The sequence below is a fragment of the Hyperolius riggenbachi genome, chromosome 5 (assembly GCF_040937935.1).
Source record: "Hyperolius riggenbachi isolate aHypRig1 chromosome 5, aHypRig1.pri, whole genome shotgun sequence".
NCBI classification, from domain to species: Eukaryota; Metazoa; Chordata; class Amphibia; order Anura; family Hyperoliidae; genus Hyperolius; species Hyperolius riggenbachi.
The window spans coordinates 39,191,457-39,209,963 of NC_090650.1; the positions used below are offsets into that span (position 1 = coordinate 39,191,457).

Below are 18,507 nucleotides of genomic sequence, written 5' to 3' on the forward strand. Positions count from 1 at the left end.
TATAGTGTGTATGTTGTGTGCAGTGTGTGTACTGTGTGTGTGTGTGTGTGTGTGTGTGTGTGTGTGTGTGTGTGTGTGTGTGTGTGTGTGTGTGTGTGTGTGTGTAGTGTGTGTAGTGTGTGTACTGTGCTGTGCATGTCTAGTGTGTGTGTGTGTGTGTGTGTGTGTGTGTGTGTGTGTGTGTGTGTGTAATGTGTGGTGTATAGTGTGTGTGTAATGTGTGGTGTATAGTGTGTGTGTGTGTGTGTGTGTGTGTGTGTATAGTGTGTGTACTGTGCTGTGCATGTCTAGTGTGTGTGTGTGTGTGTGTGTGTGTGTGTGTGTACTGTGTGTGGTGTGTGTGAGTGCATGCCGCAATAAGTATATTTTATGGTGAAACGCTCTGCTGCATAACAACTATTTTCTGGTGAACCCATGCCGCAATAAGTACATTTTCTGGTGAAACGCTGCTGCATTATGATTTTCGGGGGTCTTGGGGGTGGGGTTCACCACAGGAGTGGTGTTCACCATGAGGGGTGCGGGGTATGGGACTGGGGGCAATCACGGGGGGGTGCCACAGGATTTCTCGCCTGGAGTGACAAAATGGCTAGAGACGCCCCTGCGTACTGTACACGTTATTCTCTCTGCAGGATCAGTTCCTGCAGCAAAGCCTGGATAATGGATGGAATGAACCTGCTGCTGGCCACAATCCAAGTCAGTGCAGCATCAGTCAACCATTAACCTTCACATAAGCTCCGCCCTGGGGAGGCTTTGCACCCAACCCTGCTGATTGTCTGAGAGGAAAGCCCTCCTGACTAGCTTATTAGAGATACAAACTGCAGCTGGCTGGGCGTTTGGTGATATCCATAGACCTGATAATAACCTGGTACACACACAATTTATTTATTTATTTTTTTGGGCCAAATTTAACACTTTCATGTCATGAGGGCCAACAGATTTTGATCACTATGAACAAAGCTCTCATGCTACATAGAGGTGGTAAAATTGGCCAAAGATGTATGGGAATTTAAAAGACAGCAAGCAATGGGCAGCACTCACAGGCTGCAAATGATATGAAACCTACAGAGATGTGCAGAACCTATGGAGGCAGCTTGCCTGAAGTATCTTTTTTTTTTTTTTTTTTTTTTTTTTTTTACAGCAGAAGAAATTGGAAGCGCTGCCATTACCTTCTGCTGTGCAGGGGTGTAGCAATAGGGGTTGCAGAGGTAGCGACCACATCGGGGCCCGTGGGCCAGAGGGGCCCACCCTCAAGCACAATATTAGCTCGCTATTGGCCCTATGCTGGTAATAATCACTTCTATAGATGCTTTAAATAGTAGTAATCATTGACAAACTGTTTCCCATCCCATACTTGCACCTCTGACACTGTGGAAATCCTTGGCAGGTTTTGGTGCACCACACCAATTATGTATACAGTGTTGGGAGGGGGGGGGGTCATGTAAAACTTGCACCGGGGCCCGCACCGGGGCCCACATCTCCTTATCTATGCCACTACTGCTGTGTATTTAAAATAACTGTCCCGGGCGGGTCTGATGGAGAGGTTGGGCAGGCTTGACTTGCATGCGCTCTCCCTGTCCGTCTGGCCTATCCTCCTGCCCTTCGTGACAAGGCGAGCTTGGTGGTGTCTGCAGCCAGTGCAGTGTCTGATTGTGCTATCCTAGAGCTGCCTTCTGCACTAAGTAATACGCAGGTTCGGTGGAAACTTTAAGCGACCCCAAATATCTCCGCAGCCACAAATTTTGAAGGTATAGAGGAGACACCCTAAACTATGTGCCAAATTGTAGCCCCAAACACCGCTCGTTCCTGATGGTGTAAACAAATCTCTCAGGAACCAGCAGAGCTGGGGGCTAGAACTTGAGGTAGTTTTGGGCAGTGGCATAGCTAAGGCACTATGTGCACTAGTGAGTTTTTACATGGGGCCCCCTAAAGCACTCTACACATTTCTCTAGCCTTGCTCGCTTCCTCAGAGACCACTGAGTCTGTGGAGAACAGTTTACTGATTACCACTATTCAAAGCCCATATAGAGGTGGTAATTATGAACATAACACTAATGAAGAGCTAATCCAGTCGCTGAAGGAGGGCCCCTCTGGTCCAGGGGCCCCCATGCAGTCACAACCTCTGCACCCCCTATTACTACACCACAGGTTCTGGGGTGTAGGAGGCATGGCTGTGGAGATATCGCCTGCAGCATAAAAGAATAATCCGAACATTTGTATAGCCCTTTTCTCCTGTTGGACTCAAAGCACTCGAACTGCAGCCACTGGGATGCGCTGAAGAGCACACCCGGCTGTGTAAGGGAGTCTTGCCATGGACTCCTTACTGAATAGGTACTGACCCTAGCCAGGATTCGAACCCATGTCAAAGGCAGAGCCCTTAACCAGTACGCTTTCCAGCCACTAGGAAATGTTGCAGCACAGGATGGTACTGAGCATGTGGGGCAGTGCAAACTTCAGGGCAGCACAACTGGACACAGCACCAGATTGGTGGAGCACAACATTGAAGGTGTGTGTGTGTGTGTGTGTGTGTGTGTGTGTGTGTGTGTGTGTGTGTGTGTGTGTGTGTGTGTGTGTGTGTGTGTGTGTGTGTAACCACACTTCCTGAGGAAGCTGGAAGTCTAGCGAAACATGTTGCTACTGGCGTGACACACGCTGGATACTGGAGTCCACCAGGCCCTACTCGGCCCTCCTCATTCTGTCTGCCGCTCCCTTTGCTTGCTCCATCGCGGCCTGCACACACATTTACCGGCTGCCCTCCGAAGCACTAAAGTAAACTAAGAAGCTATTGCATACATTACAATCATGGCCGTAACAATCACCCCTGCCCCTCACAGGGGGGACCGGAGGCTTTGGAGGCCCCTCCTCCTCCCTCTCCCCAACCACAAGTGCAGCCAATTGGCAAAAAAAAAAAACCCTACCCATTCGGTCACAGACAATCCCTGCCACCTCCCACCATGCAGAGTAGCGGGATGGTCTGTAACTTAGTGTTGTCTGGATCATGAACGACTCGGATCTTTGATCTGAATCCTCTTGTGAGTCGAATCATCCGGATCAAAATGAACGATTCGGTTCACAAATGGGGTGGAGCCAGGAGCAGCACGCCCCCTCTCAGTGGGCAGGGGGGTCCTGGAAGCAGAGCAGAGATGGATCGCTCAATTCGAGGGGAACCAGCCTTGCAGGGACAGGTAGATGGGAGAGGGGACATGGGTGCCACTACCAGATGTGTAGAGCACACATACTGGCTATAATGTGCTGCACATTTTAGGCTGTCTGTTCCGTAGTTGTGCATAGTGAACAAATGGGAAACTTTTGGCTCAGCACAGCTCAGTAACTTTGCAGACAGCGTGCTGGGCTAGAATGACAGGGCAGGCACTGTGATTGCAGTGCAATATGATCCTCCTGCACTGCTCTGAACAGCTGCACTTAAGTTCTCCCTAAATTTATGATAAGTGTTGGAGGTGAGAAAAGGACACACTGGGAAATGCTTTCGTTCACTGAGAGACGTTTGCATTCAAAGTATACAGATGAACATATAGGTGAAATATATTTAAAGCATATGATTGCAACATGTGGGTAATGAGTGCAAAAAACCCTTTCTGCTTTCTGCTCTCCCCTTTTCGTCCACCTCCTCCCTTCTCTGTCCACTCCCTGCCCTCTGTCCATCTTCTCCCCTTCTCTGTCCACCCCCCTCCCCTTCTCCTGTCCACTGCAGGGAATGTCCTGTCCTGCTAGTCATTTCACCCCCGAATGCTTCCCTAGTAAAATGATTCGGATCAATGATCCGATTCGAATCATTGAAAAGATCCGGACTTCCCATCTCTACTGTAACTTTTAAATTTTTTCTGCTTCCAGGGGCTGCTTCACAGCAGAACACTCTCTGCTGCCATTCGCTGGCTCATCACGTGACCCTCACTTCCCGGAGGTCCTGATCTGTTTGAGAGGGCAAAAGGGCTGCTGGGTGGAGCCCGATGCTTTGACTGCTCTGGCCTTGTGTGTTCTCAGAACTGCTCTATGCCGTGTGCGCTGTGAGCATCAAGAAGACAGGACTTGTGGGGGCACATTTGGACTACGACGCACCCACTTTTGCCCCCACACACGCGTCTTATAGTCCAAAAATACGGTAATTCGTCCGCAGGCAGTAGCAGGTGCCTGAAATTATGTCGTTGCCACAGCTCGGGGGGTAGCATTAATGTCACCCCGGACTTTCAGCAGGCGCAGGGTTAGTAGTGTTTCGGCTTCACTTTGTGCCCAAATTTGGCCACCACTGTTTTAAATGTATGTGTTCAAGGCGTGGTGACTTCTCAGCACTGTTGCAATGGTAACACAATGGTGAAGGTACCTTTTTTATAATTAAAACCTATCCATAAATGGAGAAGCTGAGTGCCTTACTGCTGGCCGTGGACTCCGCTCAGCGTTCAGTACAATGAATGGGTCCATTAATGTATTCCGTTTCCAGTAGCGGAACAGTCTGTAACAGCATTGTGTGAGGAGGTCAGGAAATTTCCAATGACTGGGTGAGAACTGGCAGCGGGGAAATGTACAATCCCGCCATTGTTCCCCCTTCCCCTCATTGCAGGACATCACTCTCTGGCCACCGAAATTCAACTGAGCTGACTTCAGTCTAACCATCTGCATGGAATTACAAATTTCAATGACTTAGGAAAGATTTGTACAAAAATGAAACCATTGTCCTGATGGCATGCAGGTGCTGAAACGTCCAGAAGACCTAAGTAGGGATGGTCAATGAAATACAAATATCGAGTTTTATATGGGATTATGCAAATCCACTTGAAAATGGACCAATCTAATTTTACCTCAGCAGGATTTGATTGGTTCATTTTCAAGCTGCATACAATTTGCATAAAGTTGCATCAACTTGAAATTGTTTGCCTCTCATTGGCATCCCTAGACCTGAGATTCTGTGTTCCGCCCATCTATAGTAGGTAAAACACAACTGCCTCCTCTACACCAGCTGTTAACCTCATTCTGCCACTCCTCTCCTCTTTGCATTTACATCCTCCTGTCCTCTGGATTGTAAGCTTGCAGGGTCATCCTCTGCCTCCTTGTTTCTTGTCTTTGTGGTTTGGGATTTTACAAAACAGTATGTGATTGTATTGTTTGGATGTTCTTCTTCTTGTACTTTGCATTTGCAAAACCTCTGAATCAACAAGCTGCTCTGCTCCTATTCACTAGGAGGCCTGGAACCTGCTAGGAATCACTTCTGTGCTTTAAAATCGCAGCAGCGAAGTGTGCAGAGACTCCTAGGGCAATTGCACTTCTGATTAGCCTTTTTTTTTTTTTTTTTTAATTATACTTACCAGGTGTCCCAGTGTCTGTCCATAGCCCCACCCCTATAGGAAGAGGTTACAGGTGCTTCTCTAGGACCAATCAAAGAGGCACATGTGACTTCTTTCTTTAGGGGGCAGAGCTATGGAAGGAAGACAGGGGTACCCGGTAAGTATAAATAACTATTTAAATTTACAAACTCTCGCCTCCCAAATTGGCAAAGCGTTTTTTGGAATTGTTGGAGATTCCAAAAACGCTGGCAAAAACTCTCTAGTGGTCCCAGCCCTTCGAATGAAACTGATGTTCCTGTAGTGGCACCCCTCTCTGCAGCAGAGGGCGGTTCCTGTAGCGGCAGAGGGCGGTTCCTTTAGCAGGGCCCCTCTCTGCGGCAGAGGGCGGTTCCTTTAGCAGGGCCCCTCTCTGCGGCAGAGGGCGGTTCCTTTAGCAGGGCCCCTCTCTGCGGCAGAGGGCGGTTCCTTTAGCAGGGCCCCTCTCTGCGGCAGAGGGCGGTTCCTTTAGCAGGGCCCCTCTCTGCGGCAGAGGGCGGTTCCTTTAGCAGGGCCCCTCTCTGCGGCAGAGGGCGGTTCCTTTAGCAGGGCCCCTCTCTGCGGCAGAGGGCGGTTCCTTTAGCAGGGCACACCTCTGCAGCAGAGGACATGTAAATGTTTACAGCACTGCCTGGGAATTGCAAATTCTAGAGGGAGAGACTGAGCTGGGAGTGTATCCATACATAAATACTGTACACCATGGTGGTGTAACAAGCAGGGAAAATGTTATCCTTCATCTGCTGGGAGAATTTTTATCTGAATTTTATCTTTTAATACTCCCCACCCTCGCTTCGGAACAAAATCCCTACATGCAGAAGCATGTTCCCTTCGCTTTACTTCATTAAATTTCATCCGTGTCCTCACTGACTCTAGCTCACACTGAAGGCTGGAACAGACTGACCTTTGTTATTGATTTTTTTTTTTTTTTCTTCTTTTACCTAAAGCAATCAGGAATTATTGTTTGGGCTGTAATCAGAAATGGCATCACCTCACCTGTAGCATGTCAGACATAATTCAGGTGAGTGGAAAGCAAAGCTACCTAGCTGCCAGCAGGACTGGCTGTGGAGTCGGTACAAAAATCATCTGATTCCTCAGTTTATGAAACCTTTAACTCCAGGTACCCAAAATGAATCAGACTCCTTAGTCTATTACTCACCAGGGTGATGGGATTTGTTACAGAAATCATCCAACTCCGACTACTCAGTTTTTAAAACCACCGACTCCACAGCCCTGAGCAGATGGTTGGCTGTTTGTCCTCCTTCCTCTCTCCTTAGGGCAGTACCTACTGCCTGGCCAAAGCCAGTCTGCATAAGGGTGCTTTCTGCTTGCCTCCACACTGGGTGAACAATGAGGTATCCCCGCCTGCCAAGGGGACAGGAAGCAGAAGATACAATTTAAATCGCCACATCCTCCTACCTATCCTCAGTGCTTTCCTGTCCCCTGGACAGACAGGATACAATCTCTGGACCAGCTGGGGGATCCAAGGGTAAGGCCAGCCTGTCTCAGCCTGCCTGTGGCAGTTTTCAGATGGGGACTCTGCATGGCGACCCTCTTAGTGTGGGGGATCGGGCAGGAGAAGGGCTGGTAGAGTGGGGTCTAGCAAGTCGCCAATTCACCTCTGCAGGTCCTGCAATGTATCGCGTCCGGCTATTAGATAATAGCGCTGAGCGGTGCGCGGCGCTTCCGCTTGAGGATCCATCAGAAGTAATCACTAGGTGGCTCTCCTGGAACTTCTGCCGGCGGGGAGGCGGACCTCAAGCCAGGGACGGATCAAGACCAAGTTGCGCCTGGGGCAAGGTCAGGTTTTGGCGCCTAAACTGCCATTCATTTTGCCGCCTTTTTAAGAATTCAACAAACTGCACCTGGGGCAAGATACCCGATTGCCCCCCCTAGATCCGTCCCTGCCTCAAGCCTCGTGGGAGCACCGCGGGCATCTCTTTACCAGAAAACGCTGCGGTGCATAGTGTGCTGGCTACAGCGTTTCCCTCTGCCACCCGAAATGGAGGAAACTACCTCTCAGAGCAGGGACACTACTGCACACACTGACATCAACAAGGTCTTTTGATCAGTTAAGGGTCATTTTCCACTAGCTGCAAGCTGCTTCAAAAAGCAGATCGCCTGAGTTTTGCTGTTCGCAAGAGCACCGCGATGACCTGTAAATTGCAATGCTGTTTTTTTTTTTCTCTACTAGTTTAATTTAATACGCACGTGTGTGTGTGTGTGTGTGGTGGTGGGGGGGGGGGGGGGGGTTTGCAATCTTACCTGACAGTGGCCCAATCAGGCATTAGCCGAAATTGAAGGAGGCACAATATAATCACAGTGCGATTGTACGTTTCCTAGTGAAACATTAGCCTACCTGTCATATGCTCCCATTAATAGGGTCAGATTTCTAGAAAGGTCTTGGGTGGCTGCAGCCCAAGGGGGCACCCAAACATGAAATAGGGGTTGGTACAAATGAAAGAGGAGGCTGAAAACGGGGAGCAATGCCTGAAAAATGGAAACTGATAACCAAGGGATCTGTTCATGAAGTAGAGGGGCTGCTGTATGGTTGTTACACATGGAAGAGGGGGCTGCATGTGGAATGGGAGGGGCTGCAGTACATGGATGTTACATATGGAAGAGGGGGCTGCACATGGAATGGGAGGGGCTGCTGTACATGGATGTTGCATATGGAAGAGGGGGCTGCACATGGGATGGAAGGGGGTGCTATACATGGACGATACACATGGAAGAGGGGGCTGCACGTGGAATGGGAGGGGCTGCAGTACATGGATGATACACATGGAAGAGGGGGCTGCATGTGGAATGGAAGGGGCTGCAGTACATGGATGATACACATGGAAGAGGGGGCTGCACGTGGAATGGGAGGGGCTGCAGTACATGGATGATACACATGGAAGAGAGGGCTGCACATAGCATGGGAGGGGCTGCAGTACATGGATGATACACATGGAAGAGAGGGCTGCACATAGCATGGGAGGGGCTGCAGTACATGGATGATACACATGGAAGAGGGGACTGCACATGGAATGGGAGGGGCTGCTGTACATGGATGATACACATGGAAGAGGGGGCTGCACATGGATGATACACATGGAAGAGGGGGCTGCACACGGAATGGGAGGGGCTGCAGTACATGGGTTATACACATGGAAGAGGTGGCTGCACATAGAATGGGAGGAGCTGCAGTACATGGATGATACACATGGAAGAGGGGGCTGCACATGGAATGGGAGGGGGCTGCTGCACAAGGAAGTGAGCCACAACATACTTGGCCTAGGGGCACACAAAGTATAAATCTGGCCTTGTTCATTAGACTCTAAGCCAAAATCAAGAATGGTTGTTTTGTCCTACAAGGATTTTATGGGGCTTTAGGTGTACAAATGTCAGAGCAGTTCATCAGTAAAACTCATATGCACACAGCTCTCTGTGTTAAAAGATGTCTTGTCCAATTCATTTTAGGCCTGGAACCCACTACAAATTGCTAATCGCAATCGCTAGCGACTGAGTTTTCTGGCAATTTCGGTAGCGGTTGAGTAGCGATTAGCGTTTTTAACTCTGGTTCTTTCAACTAATTCACATTTTTTACAGTGTAGTAATTTCAAAACTCTAGCAAAATCGCTCCGTTTAAGTTTTGACGAGCGATTATGCCAGCATTTATAAACTTTATATTGCAGAACAGCTAACACTAAAAGCAATGCAGTTCTGCATTTGGGATTTTGGTAATCGCAAACACTCCAATGGAATTTGGCCCATCCATTAACATTAGTTGAGCGTTTAGGGAAATCGCTAGCGTTTTGAATCGTTCCCTAAATGCTCACAAAATCGCTCTAGTGGGTTTGAGCCCTTAGGACAGTCAGCTCTGTAGGAGCCATTGGAAGCCCATGATTACCTCACATGGTCGGCTCTGTAGTAGACATTGGAAGCCCATGATTACCTCACATGGTCGGCTCTGTAGTAGACATTGGAAGCCCATGATTACCTCACATAGTCAGGCTTTTTGTGCTGTCCAATGAAGGGTGGGGAGCAGGAAAATCCACTGTGTGCTTTGGGCATTTCCAGCGCTTGCTTTGTCTTTTTGCATATTGCCTGCGCAAGATGTGGGAAAGCCAATAAGACCTCATACTGTTGAAGGCATTGGAATAGACTTTTTTTTTTTTTTTTTTTTTTTTTTTTTTTTGTTGCATTGACTTTAGGTGTGGAATATAAAGGCTTCTGATAGATACTTACTTAAAGGGAACCTGAAGCAAGTAAAATGATTTAAAATAAACACATGGCGAAGCTGCAAATGAATATTACATACTAGCCTCACCGTCAGTTCCTCTCAGAAGCTCACAATTTTCTTCTTACAGTGATCCCTTCCAGTTCTGACAAGATTTTGTCAGAACTAAAACATAACAGTTGTTGGTTATATATCAGCTGCTGTCAGTTACAACTGAATGTGCAAGGTAATGTCCATGTTTCCCTATAGCTCAAGTGGGTGATATTACAGTTTAAGTGTGCTGACCAGGAAGCTGTTATGGGATAATGGTCCTTTTTAAAATGGAGGACAGAAAATTCCATTGATCAGAGGACAAACAGGACACAGCAGAGGAGAAAGAGATTGAGGAGTAGACTACACAAGAGGCAAGTATGACCTGTGTGTGTTTATTTTGAATTTTTATTTTCAGTTCAGGTTCTCTTTAAGGAGAGGGATGGCTCTAGGTCCTATATAGCCTTCCCGTTCCTCTCATGGTACCCTTGTTCCACCGCTGTCACCTCCTTCCAATCTGCCGCTGCGGGAGGCTTTGGAAGTCTTCAGGAGCTTGAATGCTCCTGAAGACGGATGGCTACATGTTGCACAAGCACTTCACTTTCTTGGGCTTCTGAAGCTTACCGCGGCACCACAGAGCAGTATTTGACCAATCGACTACTGCTAACGGGTTACAGTGCTGGAATGAGGGGACCATGAGAGAAAATGGGAAGGCTCTATGCATAGTTCCCCAACCTTGTAGCAACCATGCATATTTTGCAGGAAACTACAATCATGCACAGGTGAGGTAATTGGTGTCTCAGCAGAGCTGATTAACTACCTCTGTGCATTTCCACAAAACATGCACTGTTGGTGAGCCTTGAGGACAGGGTTGGGGAATACTGGGGAATAGGACCTAGAGCTTCCCCATAGGTTTTTTTAATTCAATTTACTTACTTACTTTAACCCTCCTGGCGGTCTAATAAATTTCGCCAGGAGGGAGCGCAGCAGTTTTTTTTAAATTTTAAATCATGTAGCGAGCCCAGGACTCGCTACATGATAGCCGCTGCTCAGCGGCATCCCCCCGCCCGCTTCGATCAGTAAATCCCATTCAAAGAACGGGATTTCCTGGAGGGCTTCCCCCGTCGTGACGTCATTGGGAGTCCCGATCCACCCTTCAGCGCTGCCTGGCACTGATTGGCCAGGCAGCGCACGGGGTCTGGGGTGGGTGCGGCGCGACAGATAACGGCGATCGAGCGCGGGGCGGCGGCGATCGGTGTGCTGACGCAGCTAGCAAAGTGCTAGCTGCGTGCAGCAAAAAAAAATTAAGCAAATTGGCCCAGCAGGGCCTGAGAATCTCCTGCGCAGCTTACCCTGAACTACGTTCCTGGTTACCGCCAGGGAGGTTAATAAAATTGTCTCTTATGTGTACATGCAGGGGCATTACTAGGGTCCTAAGAGATCCCAGGCTCTTTTGGGCGCTCCAGCCAAAAAATGGGTGTGGCTACACACCAGAATGTGAGTGTGGTCATGGGTGGAGTCAAATTTACCTGAACTGAACAGCGGTCTAATTACACCTGCCCAGCAAAATGTTGGGCGAAGCCCCACCATCTATTAATGCAAAAAGGAAAAGGCATGCAGGGTGCTGTGGTGTGCCATGCTGGGTGCTGTGGTGCCTGTATGGGGCATACTGAGTGCTGCGGTGCCTCTATGGGGCATGCTGGGTGTTGTGGTGACATGTCGTAAGCTGTGGAGCCTTCATAGGGCGCATAAAAACAAAGAACACCAAGAGCCCCAATAGTGTAATTTGTACTGGACAAGGTGGCAATAAGTTTGTATTGCTAGATACTCACAAGTCAGGGTCACCACCAGCAAGCAACCACTGTAAAGGCAGGTGGGGAGATTGTCCCGACCCCACTCAGGATTAAGAAGTCGCTCTCTGTACAGGAAGAAAGGGTAGCAACCCTCCACCAAGGGTGGACTCAAAATTGTATACAATGAACAGAGGCGCCAAAGTATAAGATTAGATTAAATGAGCTTAAAAACCAACTTAAATGGCAAAATTGAAGGAGGAAGTGGTGGTCTTACCTCCCTCAAGCAGACACGACAACGACTGCGATTCAGACAGGTGCTTAACTTGAATCCTTGTGCAGATTGTTTGATACTCCTCCCTATATTGCCTGATGAAGCGGGGTTGAACCTGCGAAACACGTTGCATTTCTTTTTGGGAGTTTCGAATAAATGTGTTTGTTTGTGTTTGACCTTCTGAATCGCAGTCGTCGTCGTGTCTGCTTGAGGGAGGTAAGACCACCACTTCCTCCAATTTTGCCATTTAAGTTGGTTTTTAAGCTCATTTAATCTAATCTTATACTTTTGGCGCCTCTGTTCATTATATACAATTCATAGGGAGCATACATCGCATGTATGCGACTTAGAACTGGCTGGGCCAGTCAATTTTTCTTTTCTTTCGTCCAATTCTAATCTGCATCAAACTTGCATGCAAGCCAGAATTGAATAGCCTCTTATAGACAATCTTTACTCATGTGCACCATGACACCTCTTCTATTTCGGGGGGGCATCTTCTTTAGTGGACACTTGGATCTACATTCTAAATGCATTTCTACACCCATAGTACTAGGTTTAAACTTGGCGGCAAAACCGTAGCTCTAAAGCCACACCACTGACCTAGACACTTTCAATTCGTCACCTAAATTGATCGTAGGTTAATTTGGGAATGATGGCTGTACACACGTGCTGCTTGGCTCTGCTGAGCAGCCACTTTTGGGGAGGACGAGTGGAAGGTGCCCCACTGTGTACGACCAACACGATTGTGCATCTGTAGTAGTGTTTCAACACAGCAGATCACTAATGATATTGGTGACACCTGTACTTGCTAGATTTCAACCCAAGATAAAACATTGAAGTGGTATGAAACTCTTTTCTCTGAAAGATTATTTACAGAATAAAATCTGAGATATAGATAGGCATTCAAACAGTTACACAGCACTTTGTTTTTCAGTGGAAAGCTTCTGGCTGCATCCTAAGATGAAGTGATAACCTTATCTTTAGTTTACATCCCTTTGTCAGATATATTTAGTAAAACATTAGCAAACTGTAGAAGCTGAGCTATACTGGGCTGAGAAACAGAGAGAGAGGTATGTGACCACTTGATAGATTTTAATATATAAATACAACAGCTATGCAATAAAATGCAGTGGCAGCTTTCAGAGCAGATAAACTATACTCTGGTAATTTGTAGACAAACTATTATTTGAGCACAAAGTTAATATGGTAACAGGTAAAAGGTGGGAAAACAAATTTTATTGAATGTTATGTCTTTTTATTCCACTTTTTTAGCTGTTTCGGGCAGTGAAAGTCTCATGTAGATGTAGTCCTGCCTTTACTGAGTGACTGACTAGTTCTCATGATCGTTTCTTTCCAGGCAGACTTTGACAAGGCAGCAGAGGATGTAAAGAAACTGAAAACCAGACCGACAGACGATGAGCTGAAGGAGCTGTATGGCCTCTACAAGCAGTCCACTGTCGGCGATGTAAATATAGGTAATCTTATAGATTTGTTGTTTGTATGTTTAGTATAGGAAATGATGCCAAAGAGCTAATCATTGTCCAGTCTCCAACGCAGCTGCATGGTTAAAGTGGACCTGAACCCTTGCACAGGACAGAAGGAAAACCTAGAGAAATGCACCCTGTATGTATTTAGAGAGTTTAGCCCGTCTGATTCCTCCTCATCTGTGACTAATCACAGTTGTAATGTTATCTCACATGTCAGCTCAGGAATCTCCTCTGCTTCAGCAAAACAGCTAACAGGATGTCAACCTTATGGCTGCTTCCATGAAAGCAGGAAGTAGACACTGCAGACTTACTAAGGATTTGTATTAGCTGTTAAACTCTTTATTAAACAAGTGTTTAATATGCTTGCCCTAACTAAACCGCCGCATTCCCGCCGCTGCAATCTATTAAAATTCCCCCCCTAACTCTCCCTTCCTCTCCCCTGCAAAATCCATGACTTTCTTGGTGATTTTGCTGCCCTCTACTCTTCCGTGTGAGGCAGAGCTATGACCTGCAGCCCTGCCTCGCACGCGTCTGTCAGCAGCGGATCTCTGCCTCTCCCCTGTCCCTCTCAGTGAAGGAAGACTGGGAGTTAGGGGGATTTCGATAGCGTACAGTGGCGGGGATGCGACGGTTTAGTTAGGGCAATCATATTAAACCTATTTTAAATAAAGATGTTGTTTTTGAGACTTCAGAGTCTCTTTAAGGTCAGGTAGTCGGCTACCTGCCGGTCGAGGCATTGGTGGAGGGTGGATCCGGAAGGGCTAAGGCTAAATAATGTTGGACTAAAGAATAGCCACATGTCCGACATCACCATGAGATCGCTAGAGCGTCCTGTCCTTGCCTGCGTGGGCATGTGAGGAGGATGAAGATTCCTGGCAGTGGCACCTTTATTCCGTTGTGCTGTGACATCACAAACTCACTGTAAAGCATACTTCCCAAATTGTGTTGCAAGTGGTGCATCCTTTCAGCCTTGTGGTTATTTGGTAACCTCTCTGCCACTTTGTGCTTATACCGAGGGTCTAGAAGCGTTGCCACCCAGTACAGGTCATTCCCCTTGAGTTTTTCTTTTGTTTTTATACGGGGGTCCCTTAACAGGCTGGACAGCATGAAAGATGCCATCTGCACAAAGTCTGATGCCGACGTACTAGTCATCTCGTCTTGCTCTTCCTCAGTGATGTCAGGTAAGTTCTCCTCCAGCCCTCCCCCCAGGCACGAACAATGGCACGGGGAAAGGTGAGCAGCACAAGCCGCCTGCGACGCCTGCTGCAGTTGTTCTTCTGCCTCCTCCTCAAAACACCTTCCTCATCTGACTCCTCTTCCCCAGATGACTCCTCCTCCCCCCCCCCCCCCCCCCCTCTCTCTGTGATGCCGCAGGTGTTGATGATGCCGCAGATGTTTCCCACAACTTCTCCTCCTCTTCCTGATCACGTTCCACTACAGCTTGATCCGCCACTATATGCACGGCAAGCTCCAGCAAGCATATGGGATCAAGTCGCTGATGGTGCCTTTACTGCAACTCACCAGGTTTGTCACCTCCTCAAACGGATACATGAGCCTGCAGGCATTACGCATTGAGTGTCCAGTACTTCGGCCAGAAGCATGACTTTTCACTGTAGTTGTACAGATAGTCGTTGACTGCTTTCTCCTGTTGTAGCAGGTGGTCAAACATGAGGAGCGTTGAATTCCAGCAAGTCAGACTATCGCAAATCAAGCGCCTTACTGGCAAGTTGTTTCTCTGCTGAATATCAGCCAAGCTCGCCATGGCTGTGTAGGAACGCCTGAAATGCCCACACACCTTCCTGGACTGCTTCAGGGCCTCCTTTAAGCCTGGGTACTTAGACACAAATCTTTGGATTATAAGATTGAGCACGTGCCATGCAGGGTACGTGTCAACTTTCCCAAACTCAAAGCCGACGAGATTGCTGCCGATGTCTCACACCACGTTGCCGATCTCCAGTTGGTGCGGGGTCAGCCACTGATCCACCTGTTTGTTTAGAGCAGCCAGGAGAGCTGCTCCAGTGTCACTCTGGGCTTTGAGGCAAGACATGTCCAAGATGGCGTGCACTGACACCGTCGTACCTGGCATGCAGCATAAGCCCTGGTGAGCTGGGGGTGTGTAGTTGGAGAGGAGATCGCAGCACCAGTAGAGTGGCACTGCCACTCAGCCGAGGACGACAGCGAAGTGGATGTAGCAGGAGGAGAAGGAGAGGAGGTGGCAGCAGGCCTTCCTGAAAGCCATGGAGGTGTCACATCTAGGTCTGCTGCACAGCCACATACTCTCTGCTTGCTTGCCAGCGGTCACCAGATTAACCCAATGTGCCGTATAAGTAATGTTCCTGCCCTGACCGTGCTTTGCAGACCAGGCATCCGTGGTCAGATGGACCCTTGACCCAACGCTGTGTGCCAGAGATGACACCACTTGCCTTTCAACATCACCGTACAGTTTGGGCATCGCCTTTTGAGAAAAATAATTGCGGCCTGGTATCTTCCACTGCGGTGTCCCATCACTACAAATTTTCGGAAGGCCTCAGAGACCACCAGCCGGTATGGTAACAGCTGGCGAGCTAACAGTTCCGCCAAGCCAGCTGTCAGATGCTGGGCAAGGGGGTGACTGGCAGACGTTGGCATCTTCTGCTCAAAGATTTCCTTCACGGACACCTGTCTGCTGCTGTGGGCAGATGAGTAGGAACCGCTCAAGGTGAGAGGCGGAGTGGAGGAGGGTGGCTGTGAAGGTGCAAGGGATAAAGCGGCTGAAGATGCTGCACATGGAGGAAGAGGCTTTGCGTTTGTGTGCTGCTTTTTCCTCAGGTGGTCATCCTATTGCTGTTTGTGCTTTTTCATCCTGTGCCTTCGTAAGGCAGTTGTCCCTACGTGGGTCTTGATCATTCCACGACTCAATTTTTGGTGGCAGAGTACAGATGGCATTGCTCTCATCTGAGGCAGACCCACACAAAAAATTCCACACAGCTGAGCCCTGGAATGATGGCACTTTGGTAGTGGCGTCAGTAGCTGATCTTGAAGGGCATGTTGGCTGGCTGTCCATAGGTGGCGATACATGCTGCTGGACACTGCCACGAGCTGTTTCTGAGGACTAGTTCCCCCTGCTTCCTTCAGCAACTCGTCTCCTCCTACTCCTCTCTGACTCCCCCCCCCCCCCCCCCCCATCCTCCACAGCTTCGCTTGTATCAGACACCTCAAACTGCACCAACAGGTACTTCCATCATCCTCACACCTTACGTCCATACTGGTGCCTAACCCAGACATATGAGGTGGTGGTGTAACCTGCTTGGCGCCGTCATCTTGTAACAAGAATGGCTGTGAATCTGTTAATTCCCCACCAAATAACTCCTGCGACGTGTCAAATGGAGCAGATGTGGTGCTAGTAGTAGCAGTGGTGGCTGCGGAGGAAGATATGTCACGGTTCCGTGAGGAAGATGAGGTGTTCTGTGTTAAATAGTCAACTACATCCTGGCAATCTTGGGAGTTGATGGCACGTGCCTTCTGAACACTGTACTTTGGTCCAGGGCCACACGCAATCATGTCCGCACGACCTCGAAACAGACCTGTCAGGTGGCCTGGCTCTGCCTCTTGTTTTGTCCATATTGGGGGATGAAGTGAAAGGTATGCACTGACTTGACTAATACAATGTGCAGTCACACAGGTGCAGTCAAAGGTTGCAGTGACTGCTGCTATAATACAGTGTGCAGTCACATAGGTGCAGTGAAAAGGTTGCAGTGACTGCTGGTATATAAAACAGCGTGCGGTCACACAGATGCAGTGACTGGTATTATAATACAATTTGCAGCAGTCACACTAGGCACTGAATGTGCTGGGCCTGGCACAGTATAGCAATTGGTAAGAACCAGCTGCGGCAGACAGTGCTGTATATGCAGTGTCAGTGGGCCACCCACACAAAAAAAAAAACCACATCACAAGAACATTAGCTTTCAAAAGAGCTGTTTTGGTGGTGCTTCTCAGCAACATATATCAGCAAGGAGCAAGCTAACAAGAGCCTAACTAAGCTTTCCCTATGTCTGCAGCAACCTCTCCCTTCTCTCACTAATACAGCAGCACACAGTGTGTGTGTGTGTGTGTGTTGGGGGGGCTCCAGGAGGGAGTGCAGCCTGATTGGCTGCCATGTGTCTGCTGACTGTAGAGCAGGGGTCCTCAACCTGTGGTCCGCAGGCCACTGCTGGTCCGTGGGGCATTTGCAGTTGGGCCGCGGGACTGTCCTCTTGGCAGGAGAGCAGTTCCCATAGTAACGGCGAGATACATTACCGCTACAGAAAGCTGCGCTCTCTCCTGCTTCCTCCTCATCACAGCAGCCGGGAGACGCACTGCTGTGAATCAGTTACACGCCGGCAGGAGAGAGGAATATAAGAGAAGAAGCGGCCACTGGCTAAGGTAACAGCGGGGGGGGGGGGGGGGGGGGACGGCTATACTGGGGCACTGCCTACCCATACTGGGCGCTATACTGGGCCACTATACTACCTATACTGGGCCACTATACTACCTATACTGGGCCACTATACTACCTATACTGGGCCACTATACTACCTATACTGGGCCACTATACTACCTATACTGGGCCACCATACTACCTATACTGGGCCACTATGCTACCTATACTGGGCCACTATGCTACCCATACTGGGGCACTATACTAGTTATACTGGGCACTATATTATCTATGCTAACCACAAGAAGTGTATGTGTGCTCAACACCAAGCTTAACCCTTACAAGTCTGGCTGTGCAAATCTGGCTAAATTGGCTTAGCATGAGGCATTGCTCATGCAAAAATGCATTTGCTTTCGCATTCCAAACTTTGCAGAGTCAAAAACTAATACCGCGAAGCGGTTGCCCTGCGGGAATTAGTTCATGCTACATAGCACTACGGGGAGGCTTCCCAATGCCCCCATACAACCGGGGGGCTGCGGGCCCCAGGCTCTCTCACTGCCTAGGGACCACAGCAACACCCCGGAGGGGGAGGCTGGGTGGCGCAGACAACCCCCCCCCCCCCAAGCGTGGCCAGCGCCGGGGAGGGCCATCCGCACCCACCTCCCAAAGTTAAAAACAGGCACTTACCTTAACGTCCATTGCGTTCTGCTACTGCACATTAACTTGGGGGCACTGCACGGGAAAGGAATGAAGTATGGGTCACCCCAAGCTTGGGGCACAGGGCTGGCTCACACAACACTCCACTGGCTAAGGTAACAGCAGCGGGGGGACTGCTATACTGGGGCACTGCCTACCCATACTGGGCCACTATACTACCCATACTGGGCCACTATACTACCCATACTGGGCCACTATACTACCCATACTGGGCCACTATACTACCCATACTGGGGCACTATACTACCCATACTGGGG

At 48.9% G+C, this 18,507-nt stretch overlaps 1 protein-coding gene across 2 annotated transcripts in view; it reads left to right on the forward strand.

The window, feature by feature from the left end:
- Nucleotides 1-18,507, forward strand: part of ACBD7 (acyl-CoA binding domain containing 7) — a 49,872-nt gene that overhangs the window by 17,759 nt on the left and 13,606 nt on the right. For both annotated transcript variants that reach the window (XM_068235508.1, XM_068235509.1), the window contains exon 2: nt 13,004-13,121. In XM_068235508.1, coding sequence (XP_068091609.1) covers nt 13,004-13,121 — 118 coding nt within the window. The remainder of the gene's footprint in view (nt 1-13,003; nt 13,122-18,507) is intronic.